We start from the raw sequence: 18,444 nt of genomic DNA, 5'->3' as shown, positions 1-18,444 counted from the left end.
CACTCAGCCCATTACCCTTGATGCCCTTACTAATCAAATACCTATCAATCTCTGCCTTTAATACATGCAATGACCTCACTTCCACAGTCGCCTGTGGCAACAAGTTCAACAGAGTCAGTACCATCTGACTAAAGAATTTTTTCTGCTCCTGTTTTAAATTGATCCCCTTTTAACCTGAAATTATGCCCTCTTGTCCGAGAGGATACACCCTTTCTTTATATCTCTTTCTCTCTTTCCATCCCCATTTCTCCTCCTTTAATACATTCGTTAAAACTGAGATCATTTAAAAAAAAATATTTTATTTTTGTTTGTTTCCACAAAAATACATAGAAAAGCTCCAATATTAAATAAAAATATGTATAAAAAAATTTCTTCACAATATAAATCCACATGCTGTCAGGGCTCACATTTATATTGATCATCAAATATTCTACATGGGGAAGTCACTTGTATTTATACTACAGCAGTATTTATTATTTTTATTATTGTGTTTATAATTACAATTGGCCCCCCTCTATGATCCCAGTATGGCTGCCATATCTTAATAAATATGTCATATTTGTTCTTTAGGTTGCATGTAATTTTTTCCAATAGGTATGTAACTATTCATCTCAGCAGTCCGTCGTACTATATGTAGAGGGGAGTCGGATTTCCAAGCAATTGCAATACATTTTTTAGCCACTGTTGTGGCTATTTTAACAAATGAAATTTGGAATTTAGTTAGTTTATTATTTATTTCAATAAAGTCGCCCAAAAGATAAAGCTCTGGGTCACCCATGAAGGCCACCCCTGTTACCCTTGTTAATATTTCAGTAATATCCTGCCAGAAAGGTCTCACCTTCGCACATGACCACGTAGAATGTAAAAATGTTCCGATTTCTGTCCCACACCTAAAACACATTTCTGGTATTTCAGATATTGATTTATGCAACTTCTGTAGTGTGAGGTATAATTGGTGTCCAAAATTATATTGCACGAGTCCATGTCTTGCATTTATATTTGTTGGCATGCTGTCCAAACACCAATCAGACCAGCATTTTTTCATTATTGCAACACTTAGATCCACTTTCAGCTCGCTCTTGATCTCTGTAAACCTAGTTTTGCACTTTTATTCTAGATAGCATAGTATATCTTAGTTATACATTTAGGTGAATTCCCCTCCCAAATTGTTTGTCCATTTCACTAATTTCAGTGAAATTATTTATTTATTTATTTATTTATTTCTTAATTGTTCAAAAGAAACAAGAGATCCCTCCATATAACAATCATCAATAATATCTTATTCCTTTATCATACCATCAATTCAATATTTTGTTATCAAAGCCATGGGCAGCAACACATTTTTACATAATGGTGTTCTTAATGATATACCTGCTTTTTTTTTTCTAACATTATTATTTATTTCTTGCCATATTCTAATCACATGATTTAATATAGGGTTATCTGTCTTTTTTGCTATTAACATTCCATATAAGTAAAATCCTTCACTTCAGTTGAATACAATCCCATTCAGATCCAAGAAGGGGGATTGTCTTCTTCAATAAAGAATGACAAAAATCTTGCTTGTGCTGATAAATAGTATTTCTTAAAGTCCTCCTAATTAATAATCCCATGTTACCGCACTTTATTATTCCATAGGAGTTGCCTTATGTAATTATTCAAAATGTAAAGAATTTTTTAGGTAGTACAATTGCCAATTATTAAAAAAGATACTGTAATCTTGGCATCACATTCATTTTAATACAATTTACTCTTCCCACTAGAGTAATCGGCAGTCTTTCCATTTCTGTAAATCTTTCTCTATTTTTTCTAAAATATTAGTGTAATTAAATTTATATGAATTCGGTAAGTTGTTATCTGTCATTATTCCTAAATATTTGATTCCATCTATCTTCCATTTAAACCTACTACCTTTTTAAAATCTTTCAAATTCAAAATTTTTCAATGGCATTATTTTACTTTTGTCCATATTCATTTTTACAACCTAATATTCTTCTATATTTTTCTAATGTTGTTTGCGATTTTATCAAGGTTTCAGCTGCATCAGAAATATATATAATAGCACATCATCAGCAAATAAGCTAATTTTATATTCTTCCTGTCCAACTTTGAAGCTCTTAATATCCAAATTTCACCTTATAATCTCTGCCATTGGTTCAATCGCTAGAATAAAAAGTGCTGGGGACAGAAGACACCCCTGTCTACTCGATCTACTCAAGGGAAAAACTACTGACATCTGATTGTAAGTTATAATTTTGGCTTGTGGTTTATGATAAAGAGTTCTTATCCAGTTTATAAATTTTCTACCTATATAAAAATTTTCCAATATTTTAAATAATAAAGACTATTCTCATCAATCAAATGTTTTTTCTGCATTTAGAGAGATGGTTATATTTGGATTCAACTTTAATTTTGCCATAGTCTACTTAGACTATTTAAAGAATGTCTTACTTTAACAAATCCCACCTGATATGTATATATTAATTTTGGTAGACATTATCCAAGTCTATTAGCTAATATCTTTGCCAATATTTTATAATCAGCATAGAGGAGTGATATAGGTCTATATGAGGACATTTTTTAATGGGTCTCCAGTTTTCTTCAGTAGCACTGTAATTATAGCAGTTGAGAAAGATTCCGGGAGGATCTGGGTCTCCACTGCCTGGTCTAATATATCCATCATAAGAAGGATCAATAAATATTTAAATTGTCTGTCGAACTCAGGAGGAAACCCATCCTCCAGAGAGATTTGTTAGTTTGTAAGGTACCAAAGGCTTTCTTGAGTCTTTCTCTTGTGAAAGAGGCATCTAAATTAATTCATTCTCTATCTTCTAATTTTGGAAGTTCAACATTTATTTAAAAATTGTTTAAAAATTCATCCCTCTCTTTTTCATCCAATAATTCTGATTTGTATAGTTTCATAGAACATTGTCTTAAATATTATTTATTTCTTTTTAATTATATGTTATAACATCAGCCTCAGTTTTTATTGCATTTATCATTCCAGATCACTCCTCTGCCTTTATCTGCCAAGATAAAACTTTATGCAACTGTTCTCCCAATTCATAATTTTTTTGAATTCTATACATTTGTGATGTGCTATATTTCAAATTTGAATTTCTAACAGTCTATATTTTTCTTGTGACCCTATTCCATGATATTCTTTTTCCAATCTTAAGATATTTTTGTATAAGAAATAATATGTCCTCTTGGATAAGCTTTAAGCGTATCCCATATTAAAAAGCTATTATCAACAGGTTAGTTTCACAGAATAGTCCTATCTGTCTCTTAATAAATCCACAAAAGTCTTTCCTTTTCAACAGTATGGCATTGAGACAACATCTATACACATTTTCTTGTATTTCCATTATCACAATAGTTAAATTTAATGGTGAATGATCTGATAAAAGTCTCACCAAATATTCAATTTTTTACCACTCTACTTTTTAACTGGGCAGACATTAAAAATCAATCAATCCTTGTATGTGAATCATGTACCTTTGAGTAAAATGAATAGTCTCTTTCTATGGGGTTAAATTACCTCCATATATCTATCAAATTTAAATCCTTCATAAATGATAGTGTCTCTTTTGAAGCTTTTGCCCTTGTCACTGTTCTGGCTGAAACTTAAGTCTCCTCTGACCCTTTCCTCTGCTGTTTTTAAAAAGATATCATTCATAAAGGCTTCATCATCATAATTTTGTGCATAGATATTCATAAACAGCCATGATTCGGCATAAATGTTACAATGTGCCTTTACAGGTCTTCCAGGTTGGTCAGTCAGTGACCCTTCCAATATTATTTGTTTATTTTTGTTAATTAGAATCGCTACTCCTCTTGCATTTGAGCCAAATGAAGACGGTATTACTTGTCCCACCCATTCTCTTTTTAATTTAGCATGTTCCGACTTGGTAAGGTGAGTTCCTTGTAGAAAGACTACATCTGCCTTTAATTTTTTTGGGGTGCCAAGACCCACCTCCTCTTCCCCATTCCATTTATCCTATTAACATTAAGACTAATAAATTTAACATTCTATCCATATTGATTTTTTTAAACAAATATTGTTTAGCAATAAAACCTTTTTGATAGGATGTTTACTACACACTTAAAAAATGTCCCTGTCCTGACGGTGATATAAACAGGAAACTCCGAAAGCCCGCAAAGAAATCCTGTTGAATCTCTTGAGGAAGAAGAAACCCTCCCTTTAATGACTTCTTTTATAGATATAACCATATAACCATACTTCTCTTCAAGTGTCATTATCCCTCTTAGAATGGAGCCCCCACCTTGCTATTACTTTTCCCAAGTTTTCTCTCTTTACTGATCTCTCCATGAGCATTTCAATAAAATTTACTTTTCCACAATAAATGCTTAGTCCCATTGTAAACATTCTTCACAATTTTCCTCTTTGGCAACCTTAGCCTTTTCATAAACCTCGCAAGAAGTCTTTCACCTCGTTCTTAGTCTTGAAAAATCATCGATTACCTTCTGGTACTTCGACCCTCAGAGTTGCAGGTTATATCATCAAATATTTTGAGTTTTTGGAACGCAGTTGTCTTTTTACATCGTCACATTCCTTCCTTTGCTTAATCAAAGAACTAAAATCTTGGAAAAAGTAGCATTTTTTCATGGTCAATCTCGGGTGGGCCATTATTTTGCTTAGAGTATTCATATGCTGCTCCCAGAATTGTCTCTGGTTCCTGGTAACTCAAAAATCTTACCAGGATTGGTCGTGGTCGCTGATTGCCGGTTCTTTTGGGTCCCATGATCTGTGAACCCTTTCAATATGCAGTTTTTCTCTGAATCTGTCTTCTCCCAGCACTCACAGGATCCATGTTTTGATGAAGTTCACCATATCTCTTCCCTCGATTCCTTCTTTCAGTCCAATAATACGGACATTATTTCCTCTACTAAAATTCTCCATGTGGTCAACCTTGTCCAGCAGACCTTGACTGTCCGACTCCCATTGCTTCGCATCTTTCTCCAAAGCTCTTAGCTTATCTTCTGTTTTTACCAAGTTTACTTCTGCTTGGGTCATTCTTTCCATTAAGTCTTCAACAATTTCTTTAATATCAGTCATCCTTTCAGTCACGTCTCTCATTATATTTTCAACACCCACAAATCAGTTGCTCAAACTTTCCATTTTCTCCAGGATAATATTGAGTTCTTGTCCCAATTCCCCAGCTCTGCTGGGGGTCACCGGTCCCGAGGCCACTCTTACGCCGTTCCCTTTTCGGCTTTCACTTGATGTCCCTGGCTGAGTACACACTTCTTCATTTTTTGTTCTCGGCTGTTTTGGTTTCTTAGTACTTGTTTTGTCAATTTTTCAGTGAAAAATTCTTAATTTTAAAATTTTGGCCATCTTTTTGATACTCTTCACTTAAGGCTCGATCGAAACACGTCTGCCTATGTCCTTCACATGGCCACGCCCCCTATAACTGAGATAATTAATCAAGTCTTTGTTCCTTCTTCAAATATGAGTTCAGAATCCAAAGCCTTTAATACTACTTTAAAGGAGGGATATAAATGGAATTTGGTTTCACCAGGGTGAGCAGCTTCATCTTGTGGCACTTATCAGTGGCAACAGATTGCAAGCACGAAGCAGTTGTACAAAATTGCTGCCAGAAATTATTCCACAAATGAATGCCAATTATGCAAATACTCAGACATGGCAAACAGTGAGGTACACTTTCATTCCCAGAAATAGAGTGCAATACACAAAGAGATCGAGAAACTCATCAGATCATGCAGTATCCATGGGAATTAAAAGGCAATCAGTGTTTCAGGCCTAAGCCCTTCTTCAGGAATCTGGAAAAACTAGCAGATGCTTGAATAAAAAATTGGGAGGAGGGAAGAGAAGCATAAAAGGGGAAGGGGGAAGAGCACAGACTAGGTTAATAGGTGGATACAAGTGGGACAGTAGGAGTAAGGAGCTAAAGAGTAAGAATGGTAACTCTCTGATGGGAGAAGAAAGGAGACAGAAGGATGAGGAAAGAGAGGGACCAGGGGAGGGGGATTAACAAAAAATAGTGGATGATATTGATGCCCTCTGGTTGGAGACTGCCAAGGCGGAATACAAGATGTTGCTTCTCCAATTTGTGGATGGCCTTGATTTGACAGTGCATGAGGCCATTAACAGAGTTGTCATTGTGGCAATGGTCTATGGAATTAAAATGGCTGGCCACGAGGAGGTCTTTGTTGTTGCAGTGGAATTAAATGATCTCCGGATGTAGAGGAGCCCATATCGGGAATAGTGCATGCAGTAAATGAACCCTAGACATTCACAAGAGTTATTTAACTTGGAAGAACTATTTGAGGCGCTGAGTGGTGGAAAGGGAGGAGGTGGAAGTGAAAGTGTAGCACTTCTTGCAGTCACAGGGGTAGATACTGAGGGGGCGATTAGTGAGAAGGGATGAGTGCACAAGAAAGTCGTGGAGGGGGCAGTCCCTGCAGAAAGCAGAGAGGAAGGGAAGATATGTCTGGGGTTTGGATCAGATTTTATTGGAGGCACAAAATTGGAACCAAAATATACTGTATATACATGTGTAACAGTCGATACCATGAAAAAATCAATCCCAATTTTTGGCCCAAAAATCTGGTATTTTCCATATATCATGCGTAAAAGTCGATACCCCTATTTTGGGCCCCAGCTGCCTGTCCACTGGAGCTCCCGACATTCCATCTGTGGATTCTCCTCTAGGGCCAAGACACCTACCTACCCAAGCTCCCGACACTCTGATCCCTGCCTCCAGTCCACCCATCGGAATTCCCAATGCCTCGAATTTGGACTTCCCACCCAGTCCTGGCCAGTTGCCCACCCATCCCAATGCCTCCGGTTAAAAGTATTGTGCATGTAATAGTTGACCCACTAATTTAACCCTAATGATTGGTCCAAAACACTCGACTATTACATGCAGTAATCTGAAAGATACATTAGAAACTTTTAACATAGTTTCAATGGAGAAGTATTTTATCATTCTCATGATAAATTATATTCTGGAGGAGAGGAAATTCCCCTGAATGTAATTATGTATTTGGCTCATTAAGAATGGCCACTTAAACTTTGTCCTCCATTGAATAGGTGGAGGAAGTAGATTTGGTGAACGGGAAGATATGCACTACATTCCTTTTTTGACCAAGATGTGGAATAAGAGGAGAGTTAGAACACAGGAAAGTGGAGCAAGGATGTGGTTACACTGAAATGCAACAGAGGAAGGTTACAAAAATTGGAGGAATTCAATTCTCAGACCATTATAGGTTTGTCCAGACTTGAGATGAAACAAAGGAAACAGAGAAAACACAAGAATTCGAAGTAGTCCACTCCTGAAACCTGCCCTACTATTCAATTTAGACAAGACTGCCTCACCACTTCTTCCAAACCCGTTCCCCACAACCCTCAATTCCTCAATCTTTCAAATATTTATCTATCTCCATCTCAAATCCATTTATTAATCTGCTGTGAAAGAAGAATTGTCCATGCAAGATCTTTAGTTTAATAACAAGCAGCCTTGCTAGAGTGAATAGATGACTGGCTAGGTGAGGACAGATTTAAATGATTGATGGAAGATTTGTAAGAAGCTCAAAATACAAGGCAATTAAAAGTAAAGGCATTTTGTGTTTTTGTGTGCATGACAATAAAGGAACCTTGAAAATATTTTCACCTGGCAGTGTGATGGAGTTCTGAAATTCAGAAGCATAATGGAAGCAAGATTCTCTCATTGTAACTTAAAGACTATTTTCTTATCCACTCTAAGGCAATTGTGCAACAAGTGCAAAATGGAACTCAACTGGAGATATTTTGTCACCTAGCAAAGATATGATGGGCTAAATGGCTTTCTCAATGTTTAAATTTCCATGATTCAGTGATGCAAGCTGAAAATGGGAAAGCACATAGAAAAAAAAGAAGAAAAAGCATAGCTGGGGTATTCTTCACTGACTCTTTAGCATACATGCCACAGCTGCAGTTTACCAGCTACTGGCGGCTGCTATACTGCGCTTCTGGCAGAAGACACTCAATCTCTCGGCCCTCTGGGTGAGAGCGAGGTAATGCCAAAAAATAAAGTGGAATAAAAAAAATAAAATAAAATAAATAACTGGCAAAGAATGCACAAACAATAATAAATAAATTGATGTCAATCTAAGGCAGATGAACAATCTATTACAAGCAATAGGAGCAGCCAAACACATTAATAAACAAAATGACAAAATAAATTATAATATTTCTGGTGGATACCCAAGAAGACTTCAAATATAAAATTGGAATATGCAATGCCGCCTTATCTAATTATTCAGACACCTTCTTATTTATCTCGGGGCTTGGTTACTCATCTGTTACAGCACGGAATGAACTGCACACAATGAATCTGCATTTGATAATGTACTATGTAACCCACTCCTCTTCCTATTCTGTTGCATAGAGAAATCAGATTGTAAATAAAACAGAATAAATAAAATCCTTCTGTGGATGCGTACTTTTCTGATTAGTGTTATGAATCATTTTGCTGAGTGTAATTGCATAAACGCTGTTTCTGAAAGACAATCTCCAACAAAAGGTCAAGTGATCCTTAGAAAAAAAATAATTAAATTATTCATCGATTAAAAAAGCATTTTGATGCCTTTAGGTCGAACTTCTTTTGCATACCAAGCAGATAATCTTGCAAAAATCCAGTCAATAAATCGCCAACTCAAACTGGGGAGGCAGAAAATGGGGGTTGAGTAATAACAAACAATGGCTACTGAGGGGCCTGAGGTTGGGTTGAACAGAGACCCCATCCAATGACCTGACAATAACAACAGAATGGGGTCTTAGCTGGGTGCCTCCATTTAATGCACATGAAACCAAAGCTCAACTCTCCACAAGGCTTTCATTTAATGATACAGCACGGTAACAGACCCTTCTGCCCACCAGCCCGTGCCGCCCAAATGTACCCATGTGACTAATTAACCTAAAAGCTCCCTATGTCTTTGGAATGTGAGACGAAACCGCAGTAAACAGAGGAAGTCCATGCAGACATGGGGAAACTCCATACAGACAGCACTAGATTCAAACCCAGGTCGCTGGTGCTGTAATAACATTGTGCTAACTGCCCTATGTACAGGTCTCGTATCCACTTGCTCTGGTCAGGTGAGTGTGCATATCATATACTCAGGGCAGCTAGAGTTAATTTACAGAAGTGAAATGCACCACCAGTATCTTCTGTATGTGATTAGGCTTTTCATTAAAATTCAATCACAGTGTGCACAAAAAGATTGCACCAGATAATAGAATTTCTTGACCATTAAATTATTGATGTAATTGATTGAAAAAGAGTTGGTCCAGACACAAGAAAACCATCTAGTTATAAGAGTGGAAGAACTGTTTGGTGAAGTGTGATGCAGTTAATATATTAGAAAAAAATAATTGTTTTGTTTCATAGTTACAAACACTGCAATTCTGCCTTGAAGATTTTTCGTGTCCATTTAAATGCTGAAATAAGTGGTAAGTGCCTCCTTTATCTTTCATTCAATAGGCAACACCTGAAACAAGGGAGCACTCCACCAGTATTACACTTGATTGATTGACAGCCTGAATTATATGCTCACTCCTTGGACTGAACATAAACTTGAACTTTTTTTTAACTTGATGTTAAGAATGTTATCAACCAATACAATTAAAGCACTTATTGCTAATACTGAACACAAAGTTGTGGTTACGCTATATGCCTTTTATGCAGGAGCAAAAGGTGTCAGATTTTTTTTTTCCCGGTACTGTTAAGGAATATTAATAAAGGAATACAGACTATTTGTCCTCATCTTTCATGTTATTGGACACGGCAGCCTTTTATTTTAGGATCAATTTTACCTACACTTTCTCCATATATATTTCTCTTTTGGAGACCATGATACTTTGTTTATGCAGGATGAAATTTCTTTAGGCCAGCTTTCCAATTAGAGTGGCTATTCCAAAGGAGGAAATAGTCATAAGTTACCATATATGTATATGGTAACCTATGACCATATCCTCCTTTGGAATGGCCATCCTATTTCCAACTGAAATGGGACCAATGTAGAAGGGGTCTTCTTTCCATTTGGGCAAGACCATGCCCCTCATTAGACAGTTTAAGAAACTCATGGCCAAACAGACCCAGTGAAAGTGGGAGGAACAATGCTAGAAGAGGACAATTTGGACATTGTGGGAGTGGGAGAACCTCTCGGCACCACAGAAATAAATGCTGTGATGTTTGGACGCTGTTTAAGCAGTAGCTGGATTTTGTAGCAGTTCTTTTGCTCCTACTGCAATGACCGCCATAGGGATACATTCACTATGTATTTTAGTTGGATGATACTTTGTTGATCAAAAGAAGATAGCTCTCAACACCTGTTTTTCATTCTATTCAGTGGCACTTGTCCAATTCAAAACTTACCAAACAAAGCAAGCAGGGACTGGAGAGCAAAGTGCATCGTCTTTCTGTTCGCCTGTTTCCCAGTCTTCAGCACCACTTCCTCTTGGCCCACCTCACACAGATCAAAGCCTGGTCAAGAGTCGCATAAAGAAATGTCAGCCGGGGTCACTCTACCCATTCATCATCCTTCTTAGATTTCCTCATTATTCCTTATCATAATTTATCCAACAATGCAGATGATCGCCCTGCCAATCCTCTGTGATCACATTACAAAAAACTGCAATGTTTTAAAAATCCGTTAGGCAGCATCCACGGAAGGAAATGGATAGTCACCTTTTCAGCATTCGAGATCTTTCCTCCAGACTTGGTCTTGAACCAAAACATAAACCATTTTCAATAAAGAATTCAGACCTGAAAAGTTGACTCCCCAGTTCTCTCCAACATTTCACTTTGATCCAAAATATTGAGGAAAGGTTCCAATCCAAAATGTTGTAGTCATACCTCTCATTGGATGCTGCCTGACCAATAGGGTCCCTCCAATTTCTCATAGTTTGCTCAATATTCCAGTATCTGGATTTATGGTGTTCTGTAATCTATGAATAATTTCATTCTCTGCTCACTGTGGGTGTACACTGATCCAAAGGGAGCTTCAGCTGAAATGAATGAGGACAAATTGGTCCAACATACACATCTCTGAATCTCCTCTCTCTGGCCTCCTTAGTTTTCCTCAATGAGAACAAGTTCAAACCTGTTGGTTCATAGATTTTTTCATTCCTGTGCAGAGAACTTTCCACACAGGACTGTTATAACTCAATGGATTAAAAGGAGATCATTCAGGGTTATTCACCCTTCTACATCAACACAAATTGACTTGCAAAAACATCCATTTACTTTGTATGAAAGAGAAATGACCAATACATACAACGTCAGTGTGGTATTCTTGCAAATATTCATCCCATGTCAGTAACTTTTGAAACTTTCAAAGTTACTATTCCTTACTATTGAATTAAATTGAAGCATAAGCATGGCAAATGGGTGTGAAGAAAAAGGAAAGTAAACTTTGTTCAGCTTCAAGAATCCTTTGGATTTAAATGTTCCTGTTATATTTGCATTGCATTGGTTAATAATCTCATGTGAAATGCCAATAACCATTAAAATAAAGAGAACAATTTTACAAAAATACATTAATCAATGCCTGCCAAGGATTATTGCTGATTTTCAAAACATCATCATATTTACATACACATCAAGGCTCTTACTAAAAGAGAGTCATGTCAAGGAAACTGGAAGTTCTATGTACATGCTGATTAAAATATAATGGATTAAGGAGTACTTTAGGGTTTAAGTGGATTTGACAGGCAAGGCTAATTGGATGGAGTGTCTGAGGTAGGCATGAAATTAATTCATAAGAAAAAACACAAGTTCTGTTGAAAGATAAACAATCACTGCTGGGAGGGATTAGGTGGCAACTGGACATAGAAACAGAACACTGGAAAGTTATATAGAAGAAAATCATGAAAAGTTGCTAAGGTCTGGATTCCCAAGCTGACAATTCCAGGTTACTTTAACTGCAATGGCCTCCGGAATTATCGTGCCACAATATCATAAGCGTGAAGATTTTTATTAAGCACCACATCATGTAATATTTTGAAGATATCATCATGTGGAAAAAAAGTAATTAATTTGTTCTCTGGGAAATCACTCAACATATTTCTGTAACTGCAGTTTTTTTAAAAATATGGTAATTCCACCAATTTTCTTTGCTCAAGTTATGGTCAGAAGTTTTGAGCAGAATTTCAAGCCGATGGAGTTCTGGAAATACAAATTCCTTTAAGTCCAACGCAGATACCATTTTCTTTAAATGACTGTTGCTCAAATTTCTCTCTGATCCTCTGTCTTGCAAGAGTGACCTCATTTCAAAGTACTTTATAATATGTGAAGACCTTTGGAACACTAGGTTATAAAAAGATATCAAAGAAATATATATTTATTTCCTTTCTTCAATTGTCTAATGAACCTTGATTAATATTGTTCAATGTGCTGTACAATGAATGCCATGCATCTTCCAAAATTGAAACTGATTCATGCAGCGGAACATGCAGCAATTATTTTGAATTACCCCTGATCACAAATCTTTGTATCCATTCTTTTATTATTATTATTCATGATGTTATGTGGCTTTACTTAAAAGGCATCCTTTAATGTCCATTACTAAGTGCCCATGAAAATAGAGTAGTGATATATCTTGAATCTATTATGCCCTTCTTGTGAAAGTGGTAAAGGAAAGGGAGAAATACATTTCCAAGAAAGGATGGGATGTTATTTGGGAAGAACACGCAGATGGTGTTTACCCCACCATTCACCTTATTCGTGGGAATGTTGCTAGTTTAAGGCTGTGCTGCTGGTGAGGTCCTTTGTTGCTGGGTTGGTCAGTACAAGGTTAAGTACCTCTTTAGTCACCGTCAGAACCACCTGGTACCTTTGCCCATCAAGATAACGAGCAGCTCACCCAGTGGTGGTGTTACCAAACCACTCTTGGTGGAGGAGGTCCTGTGCCATATTACTTCCTTCCATAGGCTATTTACCACAAAGGGAAAATGGTAGGTGATTATCAGGTGCTCATCCATGTTTGGACCTGATGCCATGAAACGTCATGAGGCACGGAGATCATGCTGAGGATTTTCACTATGATTCCCTCAAGCCTACATACTGTTGCACTGATGTATCTGTCAATACATACCCAGGTATTGTGATGGAGGAGACAGGTGTGTTGTCTGTAGGGGATGATCCTGTAATATGACGACATCAAACTATTGCTTAACTCATCTCTTGGACACTTCTCCAAATTTAGACCCCAATGGCCAGATATTCAAACTTAGAATAAGACAAGTTCAACTGAGCTGGGAATGACTTTGCAATCAGTGTTAATTTGGGTCAAAATTTCTCAGCAGATTTTATTTATATTCAGTGTTAATGCAGAGGTTGTTGTACAACTGAGTAGCCTCCTCAGGCATTTCAGACAGAGGTTTTGTAAGTGTTGGAGTCACAAAGGTGGTGAGAAAAATAGAATCCCTCCCTTGAAGGACATTAATGAACTAGATGGGTCTCAATGAGAATCTGACAGTTTCATTGCCTTCATTAACAATACGAGTTGTTTTACACCCAATTTAAACTATCTGATTCAGCAGTTTTGGCAAATTTAATCCACAGCTCTATTGACTTGCAGTGATAAACTTTTCTATAATCTTTTGATTACTTCTTAAAATTTGAACTTTTATCCCCTGCATTATAAAAAAAATCTACCATTATTATTCACGACCCCACCAAACGATGACCATAATGTGCCTGAATCATGCTAAATATGAGCAAAACTAATTTGGTCCTGTTCACAGTAAAAAAATCATCACAAGCCGTCTTATTGTGACTGCATTACTCTACTAGTTAAATATCTATCATCCTACAAAACCATTTTGAACAGGTTTTTTTTTATATAAGCCAGAGAGTCCAATTACCAACGATGAATGGTTGGTGTGAACATCTCTGCTCCAATTGTGAAATTTCTGTCAGAACATGTATTTTTTTAACGAATAAATTCTTGTTACATTAAACTAAAAGTGGAGCCGGGCAGGTCCTGGCCCTTTGACAGAGCAGCTGAAGGACAGGATGCTGAATGAGGCACTCTTTGTGATTTCTGCCATCTTCAGTCCTACCACAAGATAGTTCTATTGAATATTCCTATACCCTGCAAGAATGGGCTTGCTAATTGATTGGTACTGTATTCTGCGCAAACCAATCTTATTTTACAGGTTTCTGAGTCAACAGGAAGTAGATGACCCTTGTGTTTCCCATATCCTCTGATTTTTCCACCTAACCTCACCATTGTTAATCATTTCTGTAAAATGTTAAACAGATACTAAAGATTATACAAATGATACATGTTTAAAATAATTTCTAAAGGTTTTTGCCTGCACAGCAGTTCTACTTGTATATCCAGATTTGTTTAAATCATATATATAATTTAATTTTTATGTATATAGTTTCAAACATCAATGAGATAAAATAGGTTCCAATTTTACATTTTGGGGCTTTTCAGTAATTTTAAAAAAAATGCTGAACCTTGTTTACTCCAAAGGCTTATATACAATTAATTTTATGGCAATTTGAAGCAGTTTAACTGAGGTATTGATCACTGTGCACAAAAGAGAAAGAGAGAGAGGAGAGGGAGAAGGGGAAGAAAAGGAGAGACAGAGAGAGAAGGGGAGAAGAGAGAAGGAAGAGGTGGAAGAGGAGAAAAGAGAGAAGGGAGGGGCGGAGGAGGTTTCTAGGAAAGTTGATGAGGGTAAGGCAGTGGATGTTGCAATATATGGACTTCAGTAAGGCCTTTCATAAGGTTCCTCAGAGAAGGTTAGTTAGGAAGGTTCAATCATTAGGTATTAACATTGAGGTAGTAAAGTGAATTCAACAGTGGTTGAATGGGAGATGCCAGAGAGTAGTGGTAGATAACTGTTTGTCAGATTGGAAGCCGGTGACTAGTGACATACCTCGGGGTTCAGTATTCGGTCCATTATTATTTGTCATATACATTAATGATCTGGATGATGGAGTGGTAAATTGGATTAGTAAGTCTGCAGATGTTACTAAGATAGATGGAGCTATGGATACTGAAGAAGAGGCTCAAAGTTTGCAGACGGATTTAGCCCAGTTAGAAGAGTGGGCTGTAAGATGGCAAATGGGAGTTTAATGCAGATAAGTATGAGGTGTTACATTTTGGTAGGGCTAATCAAAATAGGACATATATAGTGAATAGTAGGGCATTGAAGAGTGCAGTAGAATAGAGGAATCTTGGAATAATGGTACATAGTACCCTGAAGGTGAAGTCACATGTGGATTGGGTGGTGAAAGAAGCTTATGGTATGTTGGCCTTTATAAATCAGAGCATTGAGTATAGGAGCTGGGATGTTATGTTAAAAATATACAAGGCATTGGTGAGGCCAAACTTGGAGTATTGTGTACAGTTTTGGTCACCAAGGTGTAGGAAAGATATAAACAAATTGGAGAGAATGCATAGAATATTTATTAGAATGTTGCTGGGGTTACAGGGCCTAAGTTATAGGAAAGGTTAAATAAGTTAGGCTCTTATTCTTTGTGGAGTAGAAGGTGAGAGAGGATTTGATTGAGGTATTTAAAATTATTAGGGGTATAGATAGAGTTGATGTGGAGAGGCATTTTCCTTTAAGAAAAGGTGAGGTACAAATGTGAGGACATGAATTGAGAGTTAGGGGGAAAAAGTTTAGAGGAAACATGAGGGGGGGGACTTCTTTACTCAGAGAGTGGTGGCTGTGTAGAACGAGCTTCTAGACGATGTGGTGGAGGCAGGCTCAATATTAGCATTTGAGGAGAAGTTGGATATGTATATGGACAGGAAAGGAATGGAGGGTTACGGGTTGAGTGTAGGTCAGTAGGGTTAAGTGGGAGAAAGTGTTTGGCTTGGACTAGAAGGGCCAAGTTGGCCTGTTTTTATGCTGTTACAGTTGTATGGAAAGGAGTGGAGAGAGAGGAGAGAAGGGAGAGGTAGAAAGGGGAAGAAAAGAGAGAGGAGAGAAGAGGAGAGAGAGGAGGAGGAGAAAGAGAGAAAAGAGGAGGAGGAGAGTGAGGGGGAAGAAGAGGAGAGAGAGAAGGAACTAGAGAGAGAGGGGGAGCTAAGAGAAAGAGAGAGAGAAGAGGAGGAGCCATGATCTGTAAAATGGCGGTGCTGGCTCGACGGGCCGAAGGGCCTACTCCAGCTCCTATTGTCTATTGTCTATTGAGAGAGAAGAAGAGATGAGGATAAGAGAGAGGAGGAGGAGAGAGAAGAGAGGGAGAGCGAGAGAAGGTGAGGGAGAAAGGACAGAGAGAGCGAGAGGAGGACAGAGAAGGGGGAGAAGGCAAGTTGAGGGGCAGGGGTCGAGAGAGGGATGTCGAGAGGAAGAGGTCAAGGGCGGGGCCGGGGGGTGGGGGAAGAGGTGAGATGAGAGTGAGGAGTGGGGTGCGGATGAGAGAGCAAGAGAGAGCCACACGTGAACAGACCATGAATAGATTTGGTGAAATATGGCGAGAAAAACTTGTCAGCAAACACTGATAAAACTTTAGTTTTTTTTTAAAGTATTTTCTTAGTCCTTCAAAGATGCTAATAACTATGCAACAGTGATACTGATGATCAAAATCATTTCTCCAATCAAATCCATAGCAAAGTAATGTAATCTTTCGCTAGAGTTGGTATCTTCAAAGAAAGCAAAAGTGAGAGGAGAGCGAAAGAGAATTGGGGAGAGCAGCAGAGTTGAAATTAACAGTGCAATACTTGAAACATCTTAGGACTCTCTCACAAAGTGCATGGAAGTACCAATGAATTTCTGTAATTTAATTTTTCTTCCATCAAGTAAGTAAAATAAATATTAAAAATTTGGTCAATTCTTCTTCTTTGGCTTGGCTTCGCGGACGAAGATTTATGGAGGGGGTAAATGTCCACGTCAGCTGCAGGCTCGTTTGTGGCTGACAAGTCCGATGCGGGACAGGCAGACACGGTTGCAGCGGAAAATTGGTGGGTTGGGGTTGGGTGTTGGGTTTTTCCTCCTTTGCCTTTTGTCAGTGAGGTGGGCTCTGCGGTTTTCTTCAAAGGAGGTTGCTGCCCGCCGAACTGTGAGGCGCCAAGATGCACGGTTTGAGGCGATATCAGCCCACTGGCGGTGGTCAATGTGGCAGGCACCAAGAGATTTCTTTAGGCAGTCCTTGTACCTTTTCTTTGGTGCACCTCTGTCACGGTGGCCAGTGGAGAGCTCGCCATATAACACGATCTTGGGAAGGCGATGGTCCTCCATTCTGGAGACGTGACCCACCCAGCGCAGCTGGATCTTCAGCAGCGTGGACTCGATGCTGTCGACCTCTGCCATCTCGAGTACTTCGACGTTAGGGATGAAAGCGCTCCAATGCATGTTGAGGATGGAGCGGAGACAACGCTGGTGGAAGCGTTCTAGGAGCCGTAGGTGGTGCCGGTAGAGGACCCATGATTCGGAGCCGAACAGGAGTGTGGATATGACAACGGCTCTGTTTACGCTTATCTATAATATCGTTTACCTCAAAATGGCAAGCTTTTGTTTTTTTTACTGTCATGGATCAAACAAGTGTTCACACTGATGAGAGAAATATACCATTCACTGCTAATTTAGATTCAGGAGCCCACCCTAGAAATCTGATGATTAACCAGCCTTTGATGTACTGCTGATAAGACAAAAGTGTGTCAGTGAAGAAAACTGAAGCATGACAAAACTAATTCCCTGTTCTGTCAGCAGTGATGTGGAATCCAATGAGTTTATTTAGAAAGGGTCTAATCAAATTACTTTCTTGAGAATTCTGATTTTTTGCAGACTGATATTTTGATACAATGCATTTGGAAGCATAGCAAATTAAACAGAATAAATGCATCGCTTCCAGAACGGTAAACTGCACTGAAGATTTTTTTTTCCAGTCATTTTAACATAATAGCTCTAGTGATTACAAGCGGAAAAGTAATCAGCCAGGCCTGATTCCTAGTCACTCACACACTTAAAGGGCAATTTTAAAATTGAAAGATTTTTCAACTTTCTACATCTTCCTCTGAAGTAAAGAGGCAGCGAGTGTCACTTTGAAGTCTATTTAAAGAAAATTTTAAAATAAATGATGACACCAAAATTGATGGACAGTGAGGAAGGCTTTCTGGAATGACAACAGAATCTAGTTCAGCTGGGAAATTCGGCCAAGCATTGGTAGATGAGTTTTAACTCAGAAAAGTGAAACTTCACAAAAAAAACTAAATGAGAAATGTTGATGGGGAACATAAGAGGGAATGTTTTCACTCAAATGGTGGTAAGGGTGTGGAACGAGTTGCCAGCAGAGGTGGTCGATGCAGGCTTTATTTCCACGTGCATGAAAAATTAGATAGGTATGTGAATGGGAGGGGTATGGAGTGCTATAGTCTGGGTGATGGGACTAGATGAGCTAAATGGCCTGTTTTCTGTGCTGGTGTTCTTCGGTTCTCCGGTTTTAAGTG

General features: G+C 38.1%; 1 protein-coding gene and 1 long non-coding RNA gene across 10 annotated transcripts in view; one reads left to right on the top strand and one right to left on the bottom strand.

Moving 5' to 3' along the window:
• Positions 1-18,444, bottom strand: part of ttc28 (tetratricopeptide repeat domain 28) — a 1,007,267-nt gene that overhangs the window by 131,856 nt on the left and 856,967 nt on the right. For all 7 annotated transcript variants that reach the window (XR_011356152.1, XR_011356153.1, XR_011356154.1 and 4 more), the window contains one exon: positions 10,404-10,511. Coding sequence is in view for 1 of the 7 variants with exons in the window: in XM_069932874.1 (XP_069788975.1) it covers positions 10,404-10,511 (108 nt within the window). In the remaining 6 variants the exon portion in view is untranslated. The remainder of the gene's footprint in view (positions 1-10,403; positions 10,512-18,444) is intronic.
• The window catches only part of LOC138761166 (uncharacterized), a 35,100-nt gene that overhangs the window by 3,153 nt on the left and 13,503 nt on the right, over positions 1-18,444 (top strand). For all 3 annotated transcript variants that reach the window (XR_011356161.1, XR_011356159.1, XR_011356160.1), the window contains exons 2-3: positions 2,168-2,242; positions 9,417-9,478. This is a non-coding gene — a long non-coding RNA (uncharacterized lncRNA). The remainder of the gene's footprint in view (positions 1-2,167; positions 2,243-9,416; positions 9,479-18,444) is intronic.

Source organism: Narcine bancroftii, chromosome 4 (genome assembly GCF_036971445.1).
Source record: "Narcine bancroftii isolate sNarBan1 chromosome 4, sNarBan1.hap1, whole genome shotgun sequence".
Lineage (NCBI taxonomy): Eukaryota > Metazoa > Chordata > Chondrichthyes > Torpediniformes > Narcinidae > Narcine > Narcine bancroftii.
Note: the sequence above shows the minus strand (reverse complement) of the source record. Positions and strands in the feature narration are given on the sequence as shown.